This window comes from Rhineura floridana, chromosome 7 (assembly GCF_030035675.1).
Source record: "Rhineura floridana isolate rRhiFlo1 chromosome 7, rRhiFlo1.hap2, whole genome shotgun sequence".
NCBI lineage: Eukaryota > Metazoa > Chordata > Lepidosauria > Squamata > Rhineuridae > Rhineura > Rhineura floridana.
This window is the reverse complement of record NC_084486.1, coordinates 101,493,119-101,517,880: the sequence shown is the minus strand read 5'-3', so window position 1 is coordinate 101,517,880 and position 24,762 is coordinate 101,493,119. Positions and strand designations below refer to the sequence as shown.

At 40.0% G+C, this 24,762-nt stretch overlaps 1 protein-coding gene across 10 annotated transcripts in view; it reads right to left on the bottom strand.

Annotated features, from left to right (window-relative positions):
• Positions 1–1,215: 1,215 nt before the first annotated feature.
• LOC133389317 (uncharacterized) overlaps positions 1,216–24,762 on the bottom strand; it is a 29,341-nt gene continuing 5,794 nt past the window's right edge. The window contains exons 2-6 of one of the 10 annotated variants that reach the window (XR_009764060.1): positions 21,601–21,789; positions 16,305–16,438; positions 6,125–6,180; positions 5,287–5,418; positions 1,216–1,961 (exon numbers count right to left, since the gene is read on the bottom strand). Coding sequence is in view for 2 of the 10 variants with exons in the window: in XM_061636741.1 (XP_061492725.1) it covers positions 1,840–1,961; positions 5,287–5,418; positions 6,125–6,180; positions 21,601–21,789; positions 22,392–22,414 (522 nt within the window). In the remaining 8 variants the exon portion in view is untranslated. Of the gene's footprint in view, positions 1,962–5,286; positions 5,491–6,124; positions 6,181–6,590; positions 6,765–16,304; positions 16,442–21,600; positions 21,790–22,391; positions 22,476–24,762 lie in introns of those variants that run through there. The other 9 variants (XR_009764058.1, XM_061636741.1, XR_009764056.1 and 6 more) reach the window with 9 other exon arrangements.

The following is a 24,762-nucleotide window of genomic DNA, read 5'->3' as shown; positions in this document are numbered from 1 at the left end:
ATACCCACATCATACATTTAAAGCATATGGCTTCCCTTAAAGAAGTAGTTTGTAAACTACAGTTCCCAGATGTCTTTGGGAGAAGGGAAAGAAAAAGCTATTGAGTTCTGCTCCGCTTTCCAGATTACTAAAATGGCACAAGACATTGTTTGCATTACTTAAATGAAAGTGAATTAACCAGGCTTGTAGTTATTGGAAATTTTTCACTGATACCATTCTTCCTTTTCCTCCACAATTAAGCAAGTACATAATGATATCAAAACCTCTTTCCATTTGACCACTGGCATAAAACTTGCATCTCTGGTTTTGTTTGAATTATTATCTCCAATTAATTGGTGTTTTTAATATGATCTGTCTATCTGTCTATCTGTCTATCTGTCTATCTATCTATCTATCTATCTATCTATCTATCTATCTATCTATCTATCTATCTATCAACCTTGGGGACAGAAAGGCAATTCACAAGTACTTTTAATAAATACATTTACTTGGCATTTTACACCTCTATTTAAATTAGATGATCAGTCATCAAATTGGATATGTTACTACCTCACACATCACACCAGTGTTTATTTTCCTTTCTGGTACACTTGTGGCTGTTCGGGTTTGAAGAATGTAACTCAGTTGGCATGAGTGTTGGTGTTGAAATGGTCATCCCATAAGATGTCTCTGTGTTGTTTTGAAATGTACTATTACAAGGCATTTTAATAAACTTTGTTTGTATTTGCCTTGATTAATAACACATTTGCTGGTGAATTTTCTGGGATGTTTGGTTCATGGTCTTTCCTTCCCTTCCCTTAGAACTCCTTGGTGGTAGCAGCCGGCTGCAGGCCTTTTGGGACTATCCCATAGCGATCTGACCTGGTTCTGGCTTTGTCCAAGTAATTTTACTCGCACTAACACTTCTAACCCCCAGAAGTCACTGATAAGCTCCAGCACACAAAGTGCAGGGTCAAGAAAGTTTGAAATGTTGACCAGGAAAAAGAAATCTTTTAAACCATGTGATTGGTATTTATTTATCTTTGTGTGTGTGTGCATGCAACACAACACAACTCACTTAGGCTGCCATCATACGCATACTTACCTGGAAATAAGCCTCATTAAATCCTGTGGCACTTACATGCCGAGTAGACATGATTAATTTGCACTGTTAAAGTGCGGTTTTCTTAGCTTTTTCATAAATTGGATTTATGCTAAATGATTCTGTTTAACCAGTACAGCACTCAGATAAATTGCAAATAAGCATACAGTCTTAGTGTAAAGGAATAATTTTTCCAAACATGCTCTTCTAAACTTCTCTCGGCAGTGGCTGTTTGGTTACACTTCTGCCATTTCCCATGATGTGTAACTAAGCCTGAAATTTAATCTGAAAGACACTTTTATGCTATCTATGGCTTAATTGTTTAAATAGTAAGGCACATTCAATGGCATCACTCTAAATTGCACTGTTTTGAGTGGCATTTTTATTAATTTCATAGAATGCAACATTTAAGTTTAATTTCTCATTTTAAAAAGAGAGATGAAATCTGTTTTTATATCAAAAACAGCAGAAAACTAAATTACACTGAACACATAGTGTGATGTCATAATAGCTGGAAGCAGTTCTAAATTATATTGCAAAAATCCTGGCATTTATTCAGGACATGTCGGTATGTCCTGAAATGTAATAATGCATGTTTTGCTTTTGGAATGTTGCATAACGCATTATTAGTGATGGCCTGATCAGCTTGAGCTCCTTCACTAAGTGAAATTAGCAATCTGTTTTTCCATATATAATGGCAAATTCTTTTCTCTTTGGGGGTCAAAAAATGCAAATACTGCAGAGAGATCCAAGCACTTCTATTTTGCAAGGTTGCACAGCTGGCAATTAAAACCATAGCATGGGCTCATTCTTTGCAAGGCAGATACTGTAAAGGATCCATGAAGTGTCAGGAAACTGGTGTAGGTTTTTGGCAGCCAGCCTGCAACAAAACATATTGCTCACAGTGATGATCCTTGGTGATACTGCAGAGAAGGACAACTCAGCTATGCTATATGAAAACATGCCCTCACATTCATATTTTTACAAAATGGACTTAAATAAATGGCACATAATAATTTCACATAATAATTAGGTGATGGTCCTTCCTAGGAGACCTGACAATGTGGATTGCTAAAAAAAAATACAAAATCGTCAATGGAATTAGGTCCCTGATCCTAATCTCCTCCCTAGAGTATCTTCAGGCCTCAGTAAGCACTTTCCACAATGCTTTACTTTTGGGTCCTCTGGAGAGGTCCTGCCAAAAGAGCTGCTTTTCATGCTACATTCCTCATCACAAATAAAGCACGGCTTTGTGTGCAGCCCCCGAATACAAAGCATTATTTGTACATGGTCACTGGACAGACAGGCAGCCAATGTTCCTCTTCTCCATAGGTGTTGAAACAAAACTGGAGTGACAAGATGAAGTGAACTTATGTACCATTAGCACTGGGGACTGAAACAAAACATCTCCAGATTTTGACATTCACATTTAGAATGCAACTGGTTTTGAGGGGAACCATTTCCAAATTGTGCTTTAAACATATGACATGCAACATGCTTTTAAAGGACTTAAGCCTTCAAATCTAGTTTATGAATGTTAAGGCAATACTCAATAAACACCAAATTGACAAATTCAACCTTTTTACATTTCTCACTCTGCCTCCCCCCCCCCCCCGGCTTTATATGTAAGGCCTAATCTACATAGCCATGAAGCTCACTGGGTGACCTTGGGCCAGTCATTGCCTCTCAGCCTCATGAAAACCCTACATTTACATTTAAGGTGGTTCTGGGAGCTCTGTAGCTTACAGGAGGAAAAATCATATTTTAATGTTTACCTATCAAAACACCCCTAGGGAGGAAATACCCCCCTCTAAAGAAAAACAAAAACAGTGTCCTTACAAGTAAGGCACTGGCATATATGGAGTAGGCTGGATTCTGTGGTGTGCTAGTTTATGTGCAGGGAATTCTTTTATGTGAAGGAATATTCAAAACACACTCTAACCTCCATCACACCATCTCATTCTCCTGTATGTGTATATCAGGTTTAAAAGCATCCATAATTCTTTCCAACTGATTAATTAACAGAAGTAAGTTTCAGTTGTAAGCAGGTTAGAAAGATTTCTGTAACAGGTCAGCACAATCCTGGGAAAGTCTACTCAAATGTAAGTTTCAATGCATTCAGTGGAAATTGCTTCCAGGTAAATACATATAGGATTGCAGGCTAAATTTGTTCAGCCCTGTTTGAATCTTTGTCCACAAAGTATGCAACTGTGGTAATTTTGATAATAAAGTATGTAACATTTATTAAGTGACTATCTTATGCAAGACAATGTACAAAATACGAAACAGATGTGAGCCCACTTGATTTACAGTTTGAAACAACAGGGCATAATTGTGAGGAGTGGAAAGAAGGGACTAATGGAAAGCACAATGAATTAATAATGACTGCCTAGAAGTCCCAGCAAGTCAAGATGGATTAGCAGGCGCTGGCAGTGTGCGTTTCTGGAGCAGGACATGCAAGCTGGAACACTTGTTTAAGTTTATTTCAGTCTTGCCTTTCTGCTAAAAGCAACAACAACCGTAACAGTCAGACTACAGCGAGCATCATCTTGATGATAACACAAGGATCAGTCAATGAGAAGACAGCATGGTGATACTTGGTACCACTCAGGCTTCTGGTAGTACCACAGAGAGCATCGAAAACAGCAGGCAGATAGTAGTATTTCTGAACAGTTTGAGCTGGAGCAACTGCAAAAGCCACTAGATGGGGATGCAAGGCAACCCAGGATAGGAAGAAGGTACATCAGGAAGTATTCCTCCAGGCCACACTGAATTGTTGAGATCTAATCATCTATGAGAATACATCTGATGAAGGGCACTGTAGTGCCAAAAAGCTTATATCAGGGATGGGGAACCTGTGTTCCTTCAGTTGTCATCAGCCAGCATGGCCAATGTTCAGGGTTGAAGGGCTGGTAGTCCAGTAACATCTGGAGAGCCACAGGTTCTCCATCCTTCGCTTATACTATAATATTTTGTTATCCTTTAAGGTGCCATAATACTTGTGGTTGTTTGTGAGGAGGTATCACCCAATGTCTTTCCAGTGGAACTTGCTGTCTAGGGCTGGGTGATCTTAACTTCAGTCTACTCCAAGCACTGAGGTGTTAAAAGAGACACATGTGAAAGGCTAAGTGTGGCGCAGCTGCAGCCAACTCTCCCCAACTAATACTGGCATTCTTAAAGAAGTAGGGCTATACTGACAAGAGGTACTGGTTTGTGTTTTTTTAAAACAAGGAGGGTTGTATACAACAGCATGCTATTGGACTTCTGTTCACTCAACAGAACTTCGCTTCCTTCTTCCCCCATGCACCCCAGATCTACTCCAGAGAGTCTCCCAATCCTGTGGAGCAGATTTTGGGGGGGGGCGCTCATGGGGGAGGAGAGGAAGGGGAAGATCCATTGTATAAACAGACATTCATTTCACTTACACAGGACTTATATGTGTATAACTATAATATAATCCATATTGTTTTGCAAGCAGCATGCCTACTTACAAATAAATTTCATTAAAAGAAACTGTTATGTGTATGTAGGGCTGGTGCCAAAGTGTGGTAAGGTCAGGCCCTGGCCAAGGGCCCCTGCAGCCCAGAGGGGCCCCTCCTTAGGGTTTGGGGGTAGCGCTACCACTTCCAGGATCCTCGGCAGGGTTGACTCCTGACCCTGCTGGAGATCACAGAGACGGAGCTCCCAGCCCCCCCTACAGACCATGCGGGTCCGTGATGCCTGCCCACTCTACCTACCTCTCCTCCCTTTCTGTGAATTCCCCGCATGCTGCACACATTGCTGCTATCAACCAAGATGGCAGCAGAGGCTTCTATAAGGAGCTGATGCCCCTACCGCCAACTTGATTGATGGCAGACATGTGCACACACGCAGCATAGCACACATGTGTGCCATCAATGAAGATGGCAGCGAGGATATCACCCTTAGAGAAGCCTCCGCTGCCATCTTGGTTGATGGCAGCAACCTGCACACCCAGCACACAGGGCATTCCCAGAAAGAGAGAAGAGGTAGTTGGAGTAGTCCCACATGTTCTCTAGGGGGGGCTGGGAGCAGGGGGCCCAGGGCAGGCTGGCGCCCAAGGTCCCAGTCACACCTGGCACCGGCCCTGCATGTATGGTTGCTACTTATGAGTTTAGAAACTGTAAGGCACATGATGAGCATGTCAGTAACTATTTAAAGAAATTTTAACTTTGCTTCAGAAATACCTGTATCTGCATATCTGCATAAAATGCATATCAGGTCCAATTTTCTAGATGAGGAGTTGAGTGCTGAGTGTAGCAGGAGCTGGTGATACTTCTGGGATGTACCTCTCCAGAAATAGCCGGTATAGTCATACCCTAAGAAAACCATACAAAAAGCAGGCTGCTCAGGTTGGAAGTCACTGTCCCTCTGTTGACCTCTTTAAGTCTCTGGCAAAACATTAAGATCACCATTCATTCTATGACCATTTTGGCTAGTAGTCATTAATAGACTCAGTGCACCTAGTTGTTGACATTTGTGGCAGTGCCCAGTCAAATAATGGTGTGTTTTAAATACAATTTATTACAGGCTAACTAATGTGATATCATCAGTTGACAGTGAATTATTCATGTCTTCATGGGTAAGTGATTAACGGTACAAAGATTCCACTCTGACCGCAGCTCTTTCTTTCCTATAAAACTAATTAGGTGATGATAATTGGGTCTCTCTCCAAGAAACACTAGAGCTAAAGGAGGCAGCTGGATTTAATGTGCAAGGAAACTCAAAACCAGTTACAGCTTTAGTATTTTGCAAAGAAATTGACATATTATTTCCTACCTAGGTGACTATCACAGATAAAACACATTGTTGGTTTATTTTGAGAGCTTTTTCTACTTTTCATGGATTTTCAGAATTATGGAAATTATACACATCTTGGATATGATCCACATCCAATCGAAGTTCATGACACAACACTAACGGATTTTAACAGAACTGGACAGTAATGCTTGATTATAAACATTCTGGATAGGTTCTTGTACACAGTTTCATTAGAGTGAGGAATCTCCCTTTAATAATACCTACTGAGAAGTAGACGCAGCAGATTACAATCTCTCCTTATATGGTATTTTACCCTGATCCTTAAAAAAGGAAGAAAGAAAACAAAGTTAGAATTTTCAAAACTGTCTGATTTTTAACAGAACCATGCTAGAACTTCAGTTTAGAAATGTTTCATATTTCTTCTCTATTTGTTATTTATTTAGAAAAATCCATAAACTATTTAATCTAAAAGCACTCTAAGACATGTACATATTCAAACCGTAAATAAAACACAGCTTCAGCCCACAAAACTTTAAAGAATGAAACTATAAAGCCTCAATCTTCCACACAATTACTTCATAATAAGTCTCATGATAAGGAGAGAGGAGTTACTGCTGAGTAAACACATGCATAGGATCTCATGGTATAACTATCAAATGAATACAAAAAAAAAGTTTAATCATCTGCCTTTTAGAAAATTCATCCATTATTCCAGTTTAAATAAATGTACATATTTACAAAATCTCCATACAGGTGCCTTCTGAAATATCTGAAGAATTGTAAGTTAACACACAATTTAACAGTCTTCTGGCACCCTAAAGACTTAACAAATATATTAGGGCATAAGTGGATTGTAATTCACAAAAGCTTATACCACAATACATGTGTTAAAGTGCTCTGTGTTGGTTTTGCTGCAGCAAATTAACATGGCCACACCTCTAGAAATTGGTGCTCATTAATAAAAGCTACAGCACTATTTTAGAAAGAAAAAAGCCATCATTAATACAGTACTGTATTGTTATTCTCTGTTACAGTAACACACCAGTAACGAAACAGCTTCAAAAAAAAAAGTATGCCCATAATTTTCAGCCTCACTGATTACTATTTGTCCCCACTAATGATTAAATATAATGATTAAAACAAATGAAAGTTTACAAGTCACAACAAATTGATAATCTGGGAACTGTTTTAAAGCAAACAGTAATATCTGCCCCCCTCTGTCTCTCTCTCACACACATATACATATCTGATGTTTATACACACTATTGTGTACAGAGTGGCTTCTGCTAACAGAACTAGAAGAGCATTCTGTACATATAGCCTATCAGACTCAACCTCATAGCGCTGTTTCACACATTTAAAAATTGCTGTGTGGAAACCACTTCCACATGGAAAGCTGCATGGACCCTACATTATATATGCACACCATCCCATCTGAGGATCCTGAACATGAGTAAGATGATTTCCTATGGTGATTATTTCCTGTGATGTTGCACAGCGTCCTATACAGAAGCAAATGACTTCAGTGCAGGAATTTTACATCTGAAACAATTGCATAGAGTATGGTTGTGCTGACAGAACTGGGTCCATCATAATGCAAAATGTCATTAGGATACTGGGTAGATGTATTGGCACCCATCCCCATGCTCACTATACAGTCTCAGTGTTCAGTTTTGTGACAGGCATTCTGTGGATTACAGAGAAGAGTAGGACAGCCCTGTGTTCCCTGCACTCCTGTTGCATAGACAGAACTCGGCGTGCTCATTGGTACCCTCTGGACCTTTGCTAGTGTTTGCAGTCCAGAGAAAGTTAAGCAGGCTTGCCATCTTGACATACAACAGACATAAACATGCTTAACTTTCTCTGGAGTGTATTAATTTGTAGGGAAATAAGTATATCCTGTTAATTTGGATGGGCCTTATATCCAAGTAAATATACTTAAGAGCCTTAATTGTCTGCTTTTCATCATGGCTCCTATAAAGCATTTTTTATTGGTAGTCCATAACACACTTGGTATTTTGAATTGTGTATAGATTATAGGTCAAAGGGGGCTCAAGGTGGTATGTTTGTCTTACGCTGATGAAGTCAGATATTAAAAAAACAGCAAAACACTGTTGCAAAGTTTGATTGGCTCTTTGGCCATAACCCTGAAAAGCAAACAATGTAGGGTATGAACTTGCCTTTCAGACATTTCATTTTACTGAATGTTGCAATTGTGTCTGAATGGCAGGATTTTGCCATTTAACTAGTTGCTTATGTGCCTCAGCATCTCAAGTCACCTAGCAAAGAGAAACAGCAAGAAGCATTGGTATCCCTGGTGATTTTCACCTAAACCAAAACATTTTCAGCAGGCCAAGTAACACATCTATCACAATGAATGGCACTTCTAGTTAAGAAAATGGGTTATAGCTATACTTTGTTATAATAGAACAGGCTATACTGACCAGTTGTCCAGTATTTATTTTTACTCTTGTACAACTATTGCAGGGTGTCTGAAAACTCACCAAGATATGAATGGCAAATAAAAACTGCCCTACACTTCTGAATCATTGGATCTTCCTGTCTGGTGCTTATAAACAGCAAGCTAATTTACTATTTCTTTTTATTCATCTTTTGGGTAGGGTTTATTCTCTTGGATTCTTCTCTCATTGAAATAACTGGGGCTGAGCTGCTTGGCAAACATTCTTCATAGTCATTGTTTAAGATGGTACTAACATCCTTTCATCCCTGATATTTGTTATCCAAACAAATTAGGTGAAACCTAATCGTTTGCTGAAACAATAATTGTATTTTCATGCTTTTATTATTGTAAGCCATTCAGACCACGTTGTTATCAAGCAACATTGTAAATAATGTTAGTAACAGCAACAACAGTCCAGTAATTTAATTCATTCTCCTCCTGCGTCTTTCCTACCATCATCCACTTCTGCCAGAGTAATTTAACCAGTTAAGTATCAAAACCAGTTGTTGTTGTTATGTACCTTCAAATCGATTATGACATGGCTCCTATGAATCAGCGACCTCCAATAGCATCTATTACAAACCATCCTGTTCAGATCTAGTAAGTTCAGGTCTGTAGCTTCCTTTATGGAATCAAACCATCTCTTGTTTGGTCTTCCTCTTTTTCTACTCCCTTCTGTTTTTCCCAGCATTATTTTCTTTTCTAGTAAGTCATGTCTTCTCATTTTATGTCCAAAGTATGATAACATCAATTTCATCATTTTAGCTTCTAGTGATAGTTCTGGTTTAATTTGTTCTAACACCCAATTATTAGTCTTTTTCACAGTCCATGGTATCTGCAAAGCTCTCCTCCAACACCACATTTCAAATAAGTTGATTTTTCTCTTATCCACTTTTTTCACTATCCAACTTTCACATCCATATATAGAGATCAGGAATACCATCGTCTGAATGATCCTGACTTTAGTGTACAGTGATACATCTTTGCATTTGAGGACCTTTTCTAGTTCTGTCATAGCTGCCCTCCCTAGTTCTAGTCTTCTTCTGATTTTTTGCCTATTGTCTCCATTTTGGTTAATGAGTGTGCCAAGTTATTGATAATCCTTGACAAGTTCAATGTCCTCATTGTCAACTTTAAAGTTACATAAATCTTCTGTTGTCATTACTTTAGTCTTCTTGACATTCAGTTGTAGTCCTGCTTAATTTGAAGGGCTTTAGGTATCAATTGCTTCTTTTAATGTGGCAGGTCTTGCAAGACCTGTCTTTATTTGTACTGATCTGTTTTTAGGTTGTGTTTGTAGTTTTTATGTTTTTAATGAAGTTTTAATGAGTTTGCTGTAATTGGTTTTAATCTTATTGTTGTAAGTCACTTTGGGTTGCTTTGCAAGGAAAGTGACTAATAAACGTTAATTATAATAACAATAACCTGACCAAACATGGGAAAGGTTTGCACTATTGTGTCTACCATGTGGCAGTGGTGGTGAAGAAAGCATATTTCACCACTATTGCATCCTCGAGTAGCCATCCAGTAGAATTTTTCCAAGTGGTGAATGGACTTTTGTCATCTGGCCAAGAAACACCCTCGGAGGCCTGCTATAACAACTTTGTGAGGCACTTTAGAGACAGAATTCAGACAGATACCACAGTTAGAGCAAATCCAGAGGAGGCATCCAGAGCACTGTGTGTTCCATCTGTGCTGGATCAGTTTCTATTATTGCCACCTAAGGATGTGGTCAAGCTGCTTGAAGAAGTGCAGCTGACCACCTGCCTCCTTGACCCTTGTCCAGCTTGGCTTCTTAGAGCTAGCCATGACTGGGTGGGTCACTCTAGGAAGTGATTAATGCTTCAGTGGAGGAGGGGGAGGTACCATCTGCCTTGAAGGAAGCGGTGGTGCATCCCCTTCTTAAGAAGACCTCCCTGAACCCTGAAGTGTTAAATAACTATTGCCCAATGGCAAATATCCCCTTTTCGGACAAGGTGCTTGAGAAGATGGTAGAAATTCAGCTTCAAGCATGCTTGGAGGAAACGGATTGCTTGGATTTATTCCAGTCTAGCTTCAGGCCTGGCCATGGCACTGAAACTGCCTTGGTACCCAGGTTGATGACATTTGTCAGGAGACAGATAGAGGGAGTGTGACCCTGCACATTTTCCTTGATCTCTCAAGGATTTTTTAATACAGTTGGCAGCAGTATCCTTTTGGAGCATCTCAGGGAGGTGGGAGGTGGGGGCACTGTGCTTCATTGGTTTTGCTCATACCTCCAAAGCTGCTTCCAAAAGGTAGCTATGGGAGGCTATCGTTGGCACCATGGGAACTGTCCTGTGGTGTTCCTCATGGTTCCATCTTGTCCCCCATGCTATTTAACATCTACATGAAGCCTCTGGGGACTGTCATCAGGAGATGTGGAGTGAGGTGCCATCAATATGCAGATGACACCCAGCTCTACCTCTCTATTCCATCTGAATAAGGAGAGGCAGTTGAGTTGTTGAACCAGTGCTTGGAGGCAGCGATGGACTGGATGTGGGGCAATAAATTGAGGCTGAATCCTGAAAAGACAGAGGTGTTACATGGCCAGTGTTCTCATGTCCAGGAAGTGGGAGACAGCCTGTTTTGGATGGGGTTGCACTCCCTTGGAAGGAGCACATTCCCATCGTGAGGGTACTTACCTGGATCCAACATTGTCACTGGAGGTTCAGGTGGCCTCAGTGGCTAGGAGTGCCTTTTCTAGCTCCAGCTGGTTTGCCAGCTTTGGCCCCTTTTGGACAGAGATGACTTGGCCACAGTACTCCATGCTCTGGTAACTTCCATATTGGATTATTGCAATGCACTCTACATGGGGCTGCTCTTGAGACTGCCTGTTTTCTACATCTGAGAATGGGAGAATCTAGCTTGTCATTTCTACATCGGGGTGGGCAGATTTCAAACTTATGGTACCTACTGGGGGGGGGTTACTACTAAAATCTACCAATCAGAGCAAAATGCAAAAGACATTTAGTTAGAATTCGCTCATAGGCAAAAAAACCTTGCGGTTTAAGAATGTACCTATAGCCCACAGATATTTCTACCAAACTTTAAAAAACAGGGAAATTGGGCAGCTATAGTGAATGCACCAGGGGAGCAGGAGACCTGACCTCCTCTCTGAGATATTGGACTGCCCTACAAAGTTGTCAAAACGCAAACACAATTTGGGTTGGTCTTTCACAGTCCAATCCACTTGCTGTGTAGCTTGGAAGAATTTGGTAACATGGCTGATTTTTAATGAATTTCAACAGATTATGAGAACTCTCAGAGAAAAAAGTCCAAAAGGGCTCTGAGGTTTTTCTCTCTTTCTTTAGACTTTGAACTCTCGATTCTCTCTGACTGTTTTGTGTATCGCCATGAAAATTGACAGGGTTGTGAAGCAAGCATTTCTGAGTTCAGAACTATAAGTTTTGTAAGGTTTTGTTTTGAAATGAGCTTATGGGAAGCCTCAGAAAGGCATGGGGGATATTTTCCATTTAACATTGCAGAATGTGAAAAATCCCCGCTGACTATAGTATACAACCACTCTCGTGGCTGTATAATTAAAAAACAGATTGTGCTCACAGACATTTTCACACAAAGGTCCACTGCTGGTTAGCTTTCTTCATTTCAGCAACCAAATTTAAGTGGAACAAGTGATTTTGCCTGCTGCTATTGTTAAAAAACTGGGAGTCAGAAACCCTTGCTGATCTACAGAAAATCACCCAGATCTACCATCTCCTTGCCCCTGTTCTATGTTGATAAGCACAATTTATCTTGGAATTCCACACAAAAATAATGAAGGGGAAAAAGCCTATGATGGGTAACTGTGGATGACTTTGCCAGAGGAGGAATCCATAAAAGATAGGATAAGGACACGCTCAGAGAAAAGTGTGAGCAACCTCATAGCCTTAGAATGTGAGGTGCTGCTAGGATGCTCACAGTGAAAATGTGGCACTAATTATGTGTCATGAGATCTTTAAAGTTGTCTAAATGCCTATACATCAAATTGTTTTAGTGTGGACTTTGTAGACAAGCCAATAATTTGCTGCGTTTAAAACAGTTTGTTAGTAATGCATTCACAGCTTGATCCCTTTGCAGTATGCCTCTAAACTCTTTCCCAAAATATGGGTATTAATAAGTCTTGCATTTTACCCCCTCTTTCAAATAGATCCTAAACATATTTTCTCAGAAATTCATGCCATTTCAGTCAGAGTTATATGCTCTTTTATCTCCTCATATGTATGCTTAAGATGGCACTAAATATGCTTAGGATGTGATCCTAGGCATGTTTTGAAGCAAGTTCCTTGAAATGAATGGAACCAAATTTCTAATAAAATGTGTTTCTGTGGGCAGGGAAATGTCAAGCACAGCAGCAAGCTTTATCTGAGAGCTAGGAGAGTACAGTGCACACACACAGGGATGTTTTATTTTGTTAGTCATTTTATTCTCAGGCTACAGTGATATCTGTGGTTTAGAAGTGCTTCCATCACAATGTTTGTATGCTGAATCAATTTTTTTATAAGTTAAAACCCAATACAAAATATATATTTTTTAAAAGTGCATCCAGTATTTGTAATTTTTTGCAACTGTAATTTTTTAATTGATTTTAAGGTGATGTTTTTATGCATGTGATTGGTTATATTGTATTGCTTTGATTGTAAGTTTCCTTAGGGATATGTTGCTGAAAGCTGGATATCAGTCTAAAAAATAAATAGATAGGAAGGAAGGAATTGATCTTTTGTGTTAGATTTTTTTTCTGATTCTGATGCTGATGCTGATTCTGATGCTGCTTTCACAGCTGCTAAGGACTTCTATAAATATCAGTCTTCTGCCATCATCAGAACTGTAGCGTCCTATATTGCTGCCATGTTGTAGATTTTTCTCCAAAATAATGACTTGGATTTACTGCATTTCTAATTTAACATAATCTAGGGAGAAATTAACAGCAGAGAAAAAACTTGAAGTTATATCAAACATGTAATGCCAAAATTACAGTCAGTCTTCCCTGCCCTGCCCCTTAAGCAATTTGGCCATGTAAAACGCCTTATTGTATTCTTTCTTTTAAGTCTGGAAAAAAATTCTGACCTGTATTCCTTTACTGAGGGGGGGGGGGGACAAGTTTTGCTGTGTGCAGCAATTGTTCCCATAACACCATAGGATACTTAGGGCACATTGTGTTGTCCTAATCCAAACACTTAGCTCATGTATTGTTTTACACTGAGGACTACTCAAATGAGCCCTGAAACATTGGGACAGGAAACCAAAGCCACATTTAATAAGGGATTGCCCCTTCCTTCGACCTACTGCTTCCCAAAAGCTGTCTGCTTTATGTAATGCATTATAATTATATGACAGGGGACCAGTAGAGAATATAGCATACAGTTTCCCATAGGTTTCCTTTTTCAGATAAGAAAGATAAACATTCTGCTTAGCTTCACAACAACTGTTTTTAAAAGTCCTTCTGCAGTTTCCTGCAAAGCAATTTAATGCTGGATGATCTTTGTAGCCCTTGTCCTTTAAGTGTCCAGACAATGATCTCTGTTGTATGGGGAAACTGGGTGCACAAAGTAAGGAAACCTCCTGGATTGAGGTGCACGTCCTATGCTTCCTGAGAATATAGAGGTTTATCCAGGAACACTCCCTGGGCTTTCACACAGGCACAGATCACTGAGTAAAAAGGGAGTGAGGCTATTTGTGTGTGTGTGTGTGTGTGTTCTCTTGTTCTATGGACAAAGGAGAGAAAGAATGATTCTCATTGAGATTTATAGTGATAGCAGTGATTCAAGTGAACAAGAAGATGTCAGGTATGGAGTAGGCCCATAGCCCACTAGTTGAGCATATGCAGAAGGTCCCAGGTGCAATCCACAGCAGCTCCAGGTAGAGCTGGGAGTGTCCCCTTTCTTAAATCCTGGAGAGCTGCTGCCAGTCAGTGTAAATAATACTAAGCTAGATTGGCCAATGGTCTCATTTGGTGTGAGGCAGCTTTCTATGTTCCTAGAAATGGGGAATCAACATGAAGTTTAGGAGTGGAACAGAAAGACCAACTCAAAAGGTTTCAAAAGAAAAAGTGGACTGTGTCCTTAAAGTTGTCAAAGGAGAGGTACTTAATGGTGATTGCTTTTTTAAAGAGATTGTGAAATGGAATGGATGCCAGACTTGGACAGCAGGCTCCTGGGTTCAAATCCCCATTTCTCCACAAAGTTCAGTTGGTGATCTTGAGAGATGCTTTGTCACTCATCCTAACTATTTGTTGTAGGGAAGCATGGGAATCAGAGTCAGAATAAAAAGAGGCATAGCCAAAGATGGGAGGGGCAATGCTAAATGAGTGTGGTTAAAAAAAGGAAGAAGGGTGTAACCTTTGATCTATCAACAATGTGTGCAAGAGTGAGTTTTTTTTAAAAAAAAACTCAGTGTGTTGTAGTGGTTAAGGTGGTGGACTATGACCTGGGAGACCAGGGTTCACATCCCCACATAGCCATGAAGCTCACTGGATGACCTTGGGCCAGTCACTGCCTCTCAGCCTCAGAGGGAGGCAATGGTAAACCCCCTCTGAATACCACTTACTATGAAAATCCTATTCATAGGGTCACCATAAGTCGGGATCAACTTGAAGGCACTCCATTTCATGATACTTCAGTACAATAAGATCAAGAACTCTCTTTTTTTCACTCAGGGAATATGTAACTTGACACCTGATGACCCAGATCCGATCCTAGACAGGGAAGTATTTGCCATAGGTTGGTTTCCACACTCTAGAGAGATTCAGCAGAGGACAGTAAAGAGCCAAGCTACACTGAGAATCACTTTTAATTACTGACTAAAATGTGGACAAGAAACTCTACTCTTTCCCTCCTCCTTTCATTAGATTGCTAAAAGGACAGTCTAGTCCTTAAAAGGATATATCCCAGTCCTTGCTGGGGGAGGGGGAGGTGTTCGATTTTAGCTAAGCAAAATTTCCAAAAGGAGAGTTTGGAAAGTAGCTGAGGTGTGAAATTCCATATATTAAAATTACATTAATGAGAGAAGTATGCTCCTCATTACTGTCAGTGTATTGAGCTTCCCAGCATTTAACTGGTGCTTTTCTATTTATGATCTATAATACAGCCTCCTTAAGATGTGTGATGCACTGACATCTGCTGTGTGTTTGACTAATACAGCACTAAGATTAAAAGGTATGAAAGATGTATTTACAATTAGGCTGGTAGGTTGCATGTTGCCAGCACACATTAGACTGTTATGATTGTTTAGAGGAGTTGCTGCTTTAAAGTACAAATTAAAAACAGACACTCTGCCCCAAGGATCTTACAATCTAATTATGGTTATTCCACTGGGGGAAAAACAGAATCCTGCCATTTTCAGATTCTAGTGAGGTATATTTTAGTAGATGAATGGAGGAAATAAAAGTGTCTTTTAATTACATTTTATGGTGCTATACCATAACACAATCTGCATAATAAGATACTGTCCTGACAAATACTTGTACTGCTATGTAACAGAAACATGTAACCCAATTCTATGCATGCCTACTCAGAAATAAGGCCTGCTGACTTCAGTGGACCAATTGAACCAACAGGTTCTTTTTAAACACAGTTTTTTACATAGCATTCAAACTTTAAGACATGTTTTATTGTTTAATCATTTGAATGCTATTTTTGCTTTCACTAGCTCTTTGAAAGCTTCTTTAATAAACAAGTGGAATTTGAGGTGTCTTTTACTTCCAGCAGCTATCCTAAGCATACTAACCTGAAAGTAAGTTTCTCAAAATAAACATAGTTCTGGTGGAATGATTTCTGAGGAAGTCAATTCATTTAGGGAGTTAAAAAGTTACTTTCTTTGCAATATCATTCCTAAATAACATTTCAAATATAAGTTCTAGCTAATGCTGTAGCAAAATTTCTCCCATGCTTTTAATGATAAAAGAATTTGCATATGAAAATTAGCAACAACATGTCAATTAAATTCTTATGGGTGGGGCATGCTTACCTGATTTTTAGGGTGGTCAAGGAGTGTCTCTAGTGGTCTTCAGCCTTCCTAGGTGCCCCCCTCAATTAAATCCCAAGGGAAGATGCCATTAGATGGGACTGTTTCAGACCAGGAAGTATGGGGATCCAGGGAAGCTGCTGAATGCCGGAGAAATGTTTACAGGAACGAAAAACACACACCTCTTGGCCACCTCACAATGATAAGATAAGCTCAAATAAATTCTAAAGTGTCCTGAAAATGAGGCAGAAACATGGAAGCCTCTTTTGCAGAGAAGCCTATTTTGCAGCTTCTGAGAAATTGGAAGACAGATTTCAACACAGCACTGCTTTTAACCTCAGCCTTCAGTAATTTCTTCCCTAAGCAAACCAACTTGGACTCTAATCCAATTAACATAACCTACTCCAGGGTCATATCCATTTGATAGATAAATATTGAAGACCAACATCATTGCATTTAGTTTTGAAGACTTATGGCAGATGGAACCTTGTGGCTGTAATCTTATGTACATTTTTACCTGGGACTAAGCACTACTGAACCCAATGGGGTTACTTCTGAATAAACATGCACAGTATTGCACAGTGTGACACTAACATTCTTGTACTATGTTTTAAGTTTAGTGTGTGGTTTCAGTCTTTATCTGTTCAATCTCTTTGAATGACAGTGTACCAAATGTATGCATGCATACAGAAAGATGGGTTAAGTGCAACCAATGGGCCCTGCTGGCTTGGGCTGTTATTCTAACATTCTGTCTGAAGGGCATTTACCATGTTGGGTGAAGCTGATGTTGATAAACCTTAAAGCTTTGTTAACCTTTCCTGTAACATGTAGCTCAATTCATTTTCTTGAGTAAACTATGTATTACTAAACATATCGGGCCTTGTTCTATATGATATCTCTGCCACGTGATTCCTCAGCATCTGGATGATTATCAATTAGTTATGCATGCTTTTGGCTTTAGGGTAGATCACCAAGCACTATGGAATCATTTTTGCCCTATTTATATCTTGCCATAGACAGGCATCCTGTAAAATATATTTATGGTTTCAGGAATGGCACTCAAAGAGGAAAGAATTGTCATTTTTCAGATAAGTCACTGAGTTTAACTCAGTATCACTGACAAGCAAAATGATGGCATTGGCAAGTATAGTGCACTGTTTATTTCAATTCTAAAATGTAGACAAATCTGAATTTATGCAAAAAATTCATTTCATCCCCAGAAGATGACTATGGCTGAGCATAATTCCTGTTTCTTGTCTTTGAAGCTGAGCCAAGCTGTCTTTGTTTACAACTTTGTAAAGGGACATCACTTCGCTTTTGTTCCAAATGGGGAGGCCAGCCTGTTTGTTTTCATTTGCAATGTTCAGCAGCCTTGCTGTAGGCCAGTAACTGTAGGACAGCGGTAACATAGAATTCTCCTGCAGAGCCCATGAACCAATAACAGCCAACTGGATTGCCACCACGCACACACACTCACACAAAAACCCACCCCTGTTTACATTTAATCACATATCCTGTTGCTTGAATCTAGCCAATTGTGTAAATCCAGTAAGATTTTCAGAATAAAGCTCTCACCCCCTCTGTGATTTCAATCAGCATTCTTCTTCAGAGTATTTATATTTTTGAATGAATGCAGGAATACTTTTTTATATTTGGAAACTTGTGAAAATAGGATAGAAGCTTAGAATTTTCAACTTCACCCATGGCACACACACATACGACTAATGTGCTCTTTTCCATATTTGTTCAGGGGAGGGCACTGTGCTGAGGAATATCCTAATATTCTAGGACAGCACAGCTGGTTAAAAAAATAAGGAAATTAGATAATAGAGTGTCAAAAACTATTGCACAATAAATAAATGTCCCTCATCTTTTTACTATGTGGTGTGGGATTCTGTTTGCCCCTGTCCTGAAGAATACAGGATTGACACCTTTGGAGATGGGATGCCTTTTAGAGCAGGGCAAGGAACTAATATTAAAGAGTTGAAGATTTCACCTTTGAAAACCTTGGTGGTTTAATTTCTAGGTTTATAGGGAGAAGGATCCCCTCCCTCCTAGGTTGTGAGTTTGATTCTGAGGCATTCAACAAATTTAGTTCGGATTCCCTGATCTCTGCACACAGTTTCCTGGCAAAAAGGAATAACTACAATATTGTGCAGAAATCTGTAGTGTAGATACTGTGTTATTCCCTTTCCTGTAGCATGTAACAGGTTCTCTTTGAGTAACACTTTTTGTGTGTGCTTGTTTTATAAAACATATTCCTTGTCCTACTGGTGTCTTGGGAGTCCATTGCCATTCTCCTGCTAATGCCACACTAACATCTGGCTGATGCCCTTCTCTTTCATGAATTAGGCTGCAAGTCTAGCCATACTTTCCTGAAAATAAGTCCCACGGAACTCACTGGGTTTACTTCCAGACATACATATATAGAATTTAACTGTGAATCATGCTTGATAAATGTAAGAGGATTTCCATGTTTGTTTGTTGCAGCAAAAACACTAGGAACGTATTGTGGCACCTTTAAAGAGGCTTTTGTGGACCAGAAAACAAATAAGAGTCGGTGACTTTCAGGTTAAATTCACAAGCCTGTAATTTATATTTATAGATCAGACAAATTGTATCACAGATTAATGGTGGGGAGATAACAACCTTTGCAAAAAGGCCCTGCAGAATTTGTTAAAAGCAAGAGCCTTAGTGCACAATGCACAGCCCTTTGATGTCAATAGGAAATATACCCGTGGATTTTAATAGATCAGATGCATAATATACTAGGAAGTTGTCCAAACTCAATTAATGGAATGGAATAGTTCTTATCCCAACTGGGTATAGATGGGGAAACTTAGAGCTTACACCCACAGGAGTGCATATTTTTAAATACTCCAGCATTCTGGCAGTGTGACCTGCAACACAATTAAGCCAAGTGCATAGTCTATTGGAGGTTGCTTAATTCCATTATAAAGTTGATAGAAAAGGCATCCCATCGCTAGACATTTTTGTCCTGATTCAGTGATGATCATCTGGGCTCTTGATGAATGTGACTGTTGATATGTGCATGCCCAGCTGGGATTCCAGTTAGCCCATTGCAATATCCACCCCATACATTTAAAGCATATGGCTTTCCCCCCAGGATTGTATTTCTATGAAAGGCTGACTACAGTTCCCATAACGTTTGGGGGGAAATTACGTGCTTTAAATGTGTTTTAAAAATATGGTGTGGCTAGGCCAGGATATGGAAGCAAATCCCATTGATTTCTGTTGCTGCTTATAAATCAACGGAACTTGCTTCCCCCAGGTAAATATTAGTGTTAATCAGCCTGAGTACAGTTTTAGGTTCAGCTGTGATGTTGATCAGAGTTTGATTTAAACACTGGGGGTTGAGCATTTTGACCAGGGGTGGCCAAGGTGTGGCTCTCCAGCACCCATCAGCCCTAGCCAGCATGGCCAATGTTTAGGGATGATGGGAGTTGTGGTCCAACAACATTTGGAGAGCCACAGGTTCTCAACCCCTGGTTTTGATAATAAAACTGTCGATTTTTTAAAAAATGCTGAGCTGACTAGTTCCCTCATGAAAACGGAAATATTTATAAGAGCTGCAGCTGGTGAATCTGGTGGGTCTGGGCCAGTTCAAAGATGGTGCAAGGGCTGGAAAAGTGTTATAGGTTGCTACTCCAGGATATCTTGAAATCCTTAGGCAGCAAGATACACATTTACCTGGGAGTAGGTCTCATTCAATCAGTAGGATTTCCTTTGGATTAGACATGCTTAGGATTGCATTGTTTGTTTGTTCTTGATGGAATGGGATGGGGGCAGTCGTGAATAACCTGGGAATGCATGTCTGGAAGTACCTTTGTGCAGTGACCCTGTTCTTTGCTTGTGGCATGTTATAAGTTTGGATTGCACGAAGTGAAATGTGGGAGGCTGAGGGTGGCCACAAAGACTGGATGATCATTTAGTTTCGTCCTACTGTGTGATTTTATGGTATGTGTGTAGACACATAAGAATACACTCACACTGCCATAGGTGTACCACAGAACCGCAGTTATTGGAAACAAAGCTTATTTGAAAATCTTTTTCAGCATATAAACAGCATTTCCATTTCTACCATTTTTATTTACTTATTTTTAAAGTTATTCCATCAGGCCATTTGTATAAATAAAGCTGTATCAATATGTTTTGGATGCATGCCACATCTGTTTAGGTAAATAATATACACATGTTATACAGGACTCTTCGTGATTACTGATTTTACCTGGTGCTGTGTCTGGTCAATTAAATAAAAATATTCATTGAAAATCCTCAATTAAAGTATCTGAGGCTTCTGAGAGAAGATGGTGTCTCTTTGGTATAAAATAACTTATCTTTTCAAACTATCTGCTAGGCAAGGAGAGCTATCTGTGTATAGGATTGCATTGTAAATGGCCAAGTGTGGATTGTTGTGTTCCTGAGTTCAGTGGTACTTATTTCCAAGCAAGTGTGCATAAGAGTACAGCCGGAGCACAATTTATATAAGGTCTGTAAATCAATTTGCACCCTCAAAATACAGTTTTCAGTGAGGCACCACTTATTATACTCCATTTTGGTGTTCCTATTTGTCAATATGTCTTCTACATGGTCTACATGTCTCAAGCCATACTTCTACATGCATACAGTCTTCTTTTCCCTCTTGTGGGCTGGGCATACATGGTGCAATTGATTATATTATATGTAACATGTCATTAAATGTGTGTGCATACACGTGGGTTATAGTAAAGCTCAGTCTCATGCCAAGAAACCCGAAAGTGCCTTTAGCAGTCCCTCAAATGTCATGTTTCTGTGTAACAGGTTTCCTTCTCCAATTGTTATTAGAACAAATAATCCAGGGTCTTTAAATAAAGCATGGCAAGTTTGTAGGGGGAAAAAAAACAGAAGTCTGTAAAGACTGTAAGCAAATCAATTCTCAAAACTGTTGATACCACAAGCATGCTGGAAACAGAGGAGGGGGATAGGTACCCTCAAACAGCAACCCCACAGCTTTTCTTCTTGGGAACGAAGGAGATCATATTCTCCCTGGTTTCATCTTGCTGGGGTCAATCTGTGTAAGACTCACTTCATTCTTAACAGTTTGGGGAAGGGAAGGAGGGTTTTAGAAGGGCAGAGTTACTCTCCTTCCCGGAATGGGTGTGAAATTGACAAGTCCCATGAAACCAGGCCTGAACGAGACAAATAAAAAGTAGGGATCTGCATAGGTTTCCTTTTTAAAAAAAGAAAAACAGTAGTTACCCACAGTTCTGCTTTTAAAATGTTCTACACACCCACTCACCTCTTCTGAAAGTTACCGAGGAGATCCTTGTGCTGTAATTTGTAGCCACTCTTTTCGGGTCCTTCACTTAAAAAAATGTGTTTACAGGTTTGTGTGCTCAGGAAAAGGAAAAGCCCCCTGGATTTGCTTTCCGTCGAGTCGGGCCACTTGAGGAGGACGCAAAAGGCGACACAAACGGTGTAGGAGCGTCTAAATAATTAAACAAAGAGGCTTTAGAGGAGGCTACTGTTGGAAGAGAGCTGTCTAGTTTTCTGGAAGGCTTCCTCTATACTTCCCTTCACATTTATTTCGTTGGAGTCAGAATAACCTTGAAGTGAGAGGGGAGATGACTCCCCTAGTAAATCCTCCATGCAGGGCGGGAGGGGGGACAGCTACAACCACCAGCATTAAAAGGTGACTTTTGGGGGGGGGGAATTTATGGTTTTTTTAGCCTCGACTAGAAACTGTTCCCTTGATAATGGGGAGAATGGTAATAAACAAAGACACCGGTCGCCTTTGCTTTACATTTGTTTTTTAAGAAACAAAAGAAAGACTTTAAATTAGAATGTTTCTTTTCCCAGTTTTTTGCTGCTAAAAGTCGCCTTTCCACCCAAGAGCAGGTCAGTCTTGGAAAGAATTGATAACTTTAACCATAAACCCCAATGTTTATGTGCATTCTTAACACAGACTGAAATATTATCTGATCCAATTGCCCGGCTGCTGGTGGTTGTCCCCTCTGAATTCGGGGGGGGGGGGGAGAGGGAGAGAGAGAGTAGTTATATACATTTATAGAGAGAGACTTATATAGTTACAGTGGTATTGAGGTTCTCCTCATGATGCTCTCAGTGTCCTATCCTTTCTAAGTGAAATGTTGTTAAAAGGAGCATTCTCTCCTGTTATAAAAATCACTGATTTCTTCTGTAATGTGAATTCATTACAACCATTAGATTTCATTTCTTTGCCTGGACAAGGAATGCGTGGATGAAATTTCGAAGATGTTCAAAGTGGGCTAGTTCTTAGTTCTTTTAGCTGATTTCGACCATGTTCGTGTTTTATGTTATCTAAGCCGCGATTTTTAATGTGGGTGAAAGAAATGGGAGTTGGTAAAGAACTTCCATGGTGCTCTGGCTCCCAATGTGTGAGAAATTTAAAATGAATGGCCCAAATTGGCTGTTTATCTGTGGAACCACCCGTGAAAACGTTTAAAACAAGGGCAATCACCTCAGTTCAATTGGGAATTGTTCTCAATAGATTTTCAGGACCCTTCTCTCTGTGATATTTCTCTTGCGGTTCTCCAGACATCTGTTTTTTTTAAGTAGGTGCATTCTCAATATCTTGTGTAAAACGCACACACCAGATTGCAACTCAGAAGCAAGATCCAGCACAAGTTGAAGACATGTTCCATTGATGTCAATGGAAGAATTAATTGTGTGCTCCCAGTGCAACAGCGGAAACTATAGCGTATTTTCTCGGAAGTTAGTCCCACTGTGTTCCGTGGAGCTTAGGAATTGCTGACCTGATTGTCTTAGCAGGGTTTTAGAATTCAACAGAAGTAAGGCAATAACTGAACGCCATTTTTATTTGAAATGTTGAGATATTTGTGTTAAAAGAATTCCCATGAAAGTGTTGTTGTTGTTGTTGTTATTCCGTGGTTTTCTTCCCTTTCGAAATGTTGTTTCTGTAAATATCCTGGTCCAATGCAACCATTTTACTCATCACCCTGCGTCAATCTGTATGATTGAAAGCAATTAATATTTCCTGAGCTGGGTTCATTTAAATGAAATGAAAGCGATTTTCCCCTTTGGCTGCTTCCTGAATTGCCCAGGACCTTCAAGGCGATATCGCTTTCCAGGTTTCACACTTTTCAGAGTTAACAGTACAACTCCGTATGCTTTTCGTTCACTTGCAAAATGCCCTTTCCCTTAAGTACAAAAATGGTACATCAGTGGAAGATTTGCTATCAGTTTTGGCGGGGTGGAGATTGCACCACTGAGACCTGGATCCTAAATTAAACTTTTGAAGGAAACTCCATGTGGGCCATGCTTCAGTTAAATCCTTATCCTAAACGGTCTCCCTAGAAGTAAAGCCCCGATTATTCCGGCAGAAGCTAGTTTTCCGGGTGGCAATCCGTAGGAATTCTGTTGCTTAGACAAAAGAAAGATATGATCCCTTTGAAAACCTCTCCTGTCTGCCTCCCGCTCACCCCGGCATTGGTACTATCCCGACGCCAATGAACTGGAGTACTTGAGATGAAAAGGAATTGGCAGCCTGTTCACTTCAGGTACTCTTCTTGCCGATCACTCCCAAGTTTATATTGCAAACCCCACTTCACCTGTCGCTCCATTTAGCCCCGAATACGTTGCATTCAAACTGTCTGGATCTAGACCCAGGCATTCTTCCAATCCTGATTGTTGTTGTTGTTATGTGCTTTCAAGACGATTACGACTTATGGCAACCCTATGAATCAGTGACTTCCAAGAGCATCTGTCATGAAACACCCTGTTTAGATCTTGTAAATTCAGATCTGTGGCTTCCTTTATGGAATCAATCCATCTCTTGTTTGGCTTTCCTCTTTTTCTACTCCCTTCTGTTTTTCCCCAGGATTATTATTGATCCTGATACTTCGGTTTAATTTGGATCGGAATCAGGTATTAAGGTTATGGCCATACCTAGACCGAATTCGCTGTGTGGGTTATTTATTTATTTATTGCATTTATATCCCATTTTTTCTCCAAGGAGCTCAAGGTGGTATACAAACATGGTTCTCTGCCTCCTTGTTTAATCACAACAGCCCTGTGAGGTAGGTTGAGAGGCAGTGACTGGCCCAAGGTCACCCAGTGAGCTTCATAGCTGCATGGGGATTTGAACCCTGGTCTCCCATATCCTAGTCCGACACTCTAACCACTATGCCACACTGGCTCTCAAGGGATCCAGGTTAAGATCAAGGTACAAACATATACCTGGCAATGCGATGCTCAGAGCGTTTAGTCCGTAGGGCATTCTTCAATGGGACTTGCTCGTTGGGGCTTACTCTAAAGGGCGTTGTGGGCTGCAACCTTAGAAGTCTTCTCCGCTGGAATCGAGATCCACTCCCAATTAAGTATGCTTTTTTTAAAAAAAATAGAACTGGATGTCATGAGTTTGAATCCGCTTTGTTTGGACGCAGCTAGAGCATCAAAGGAG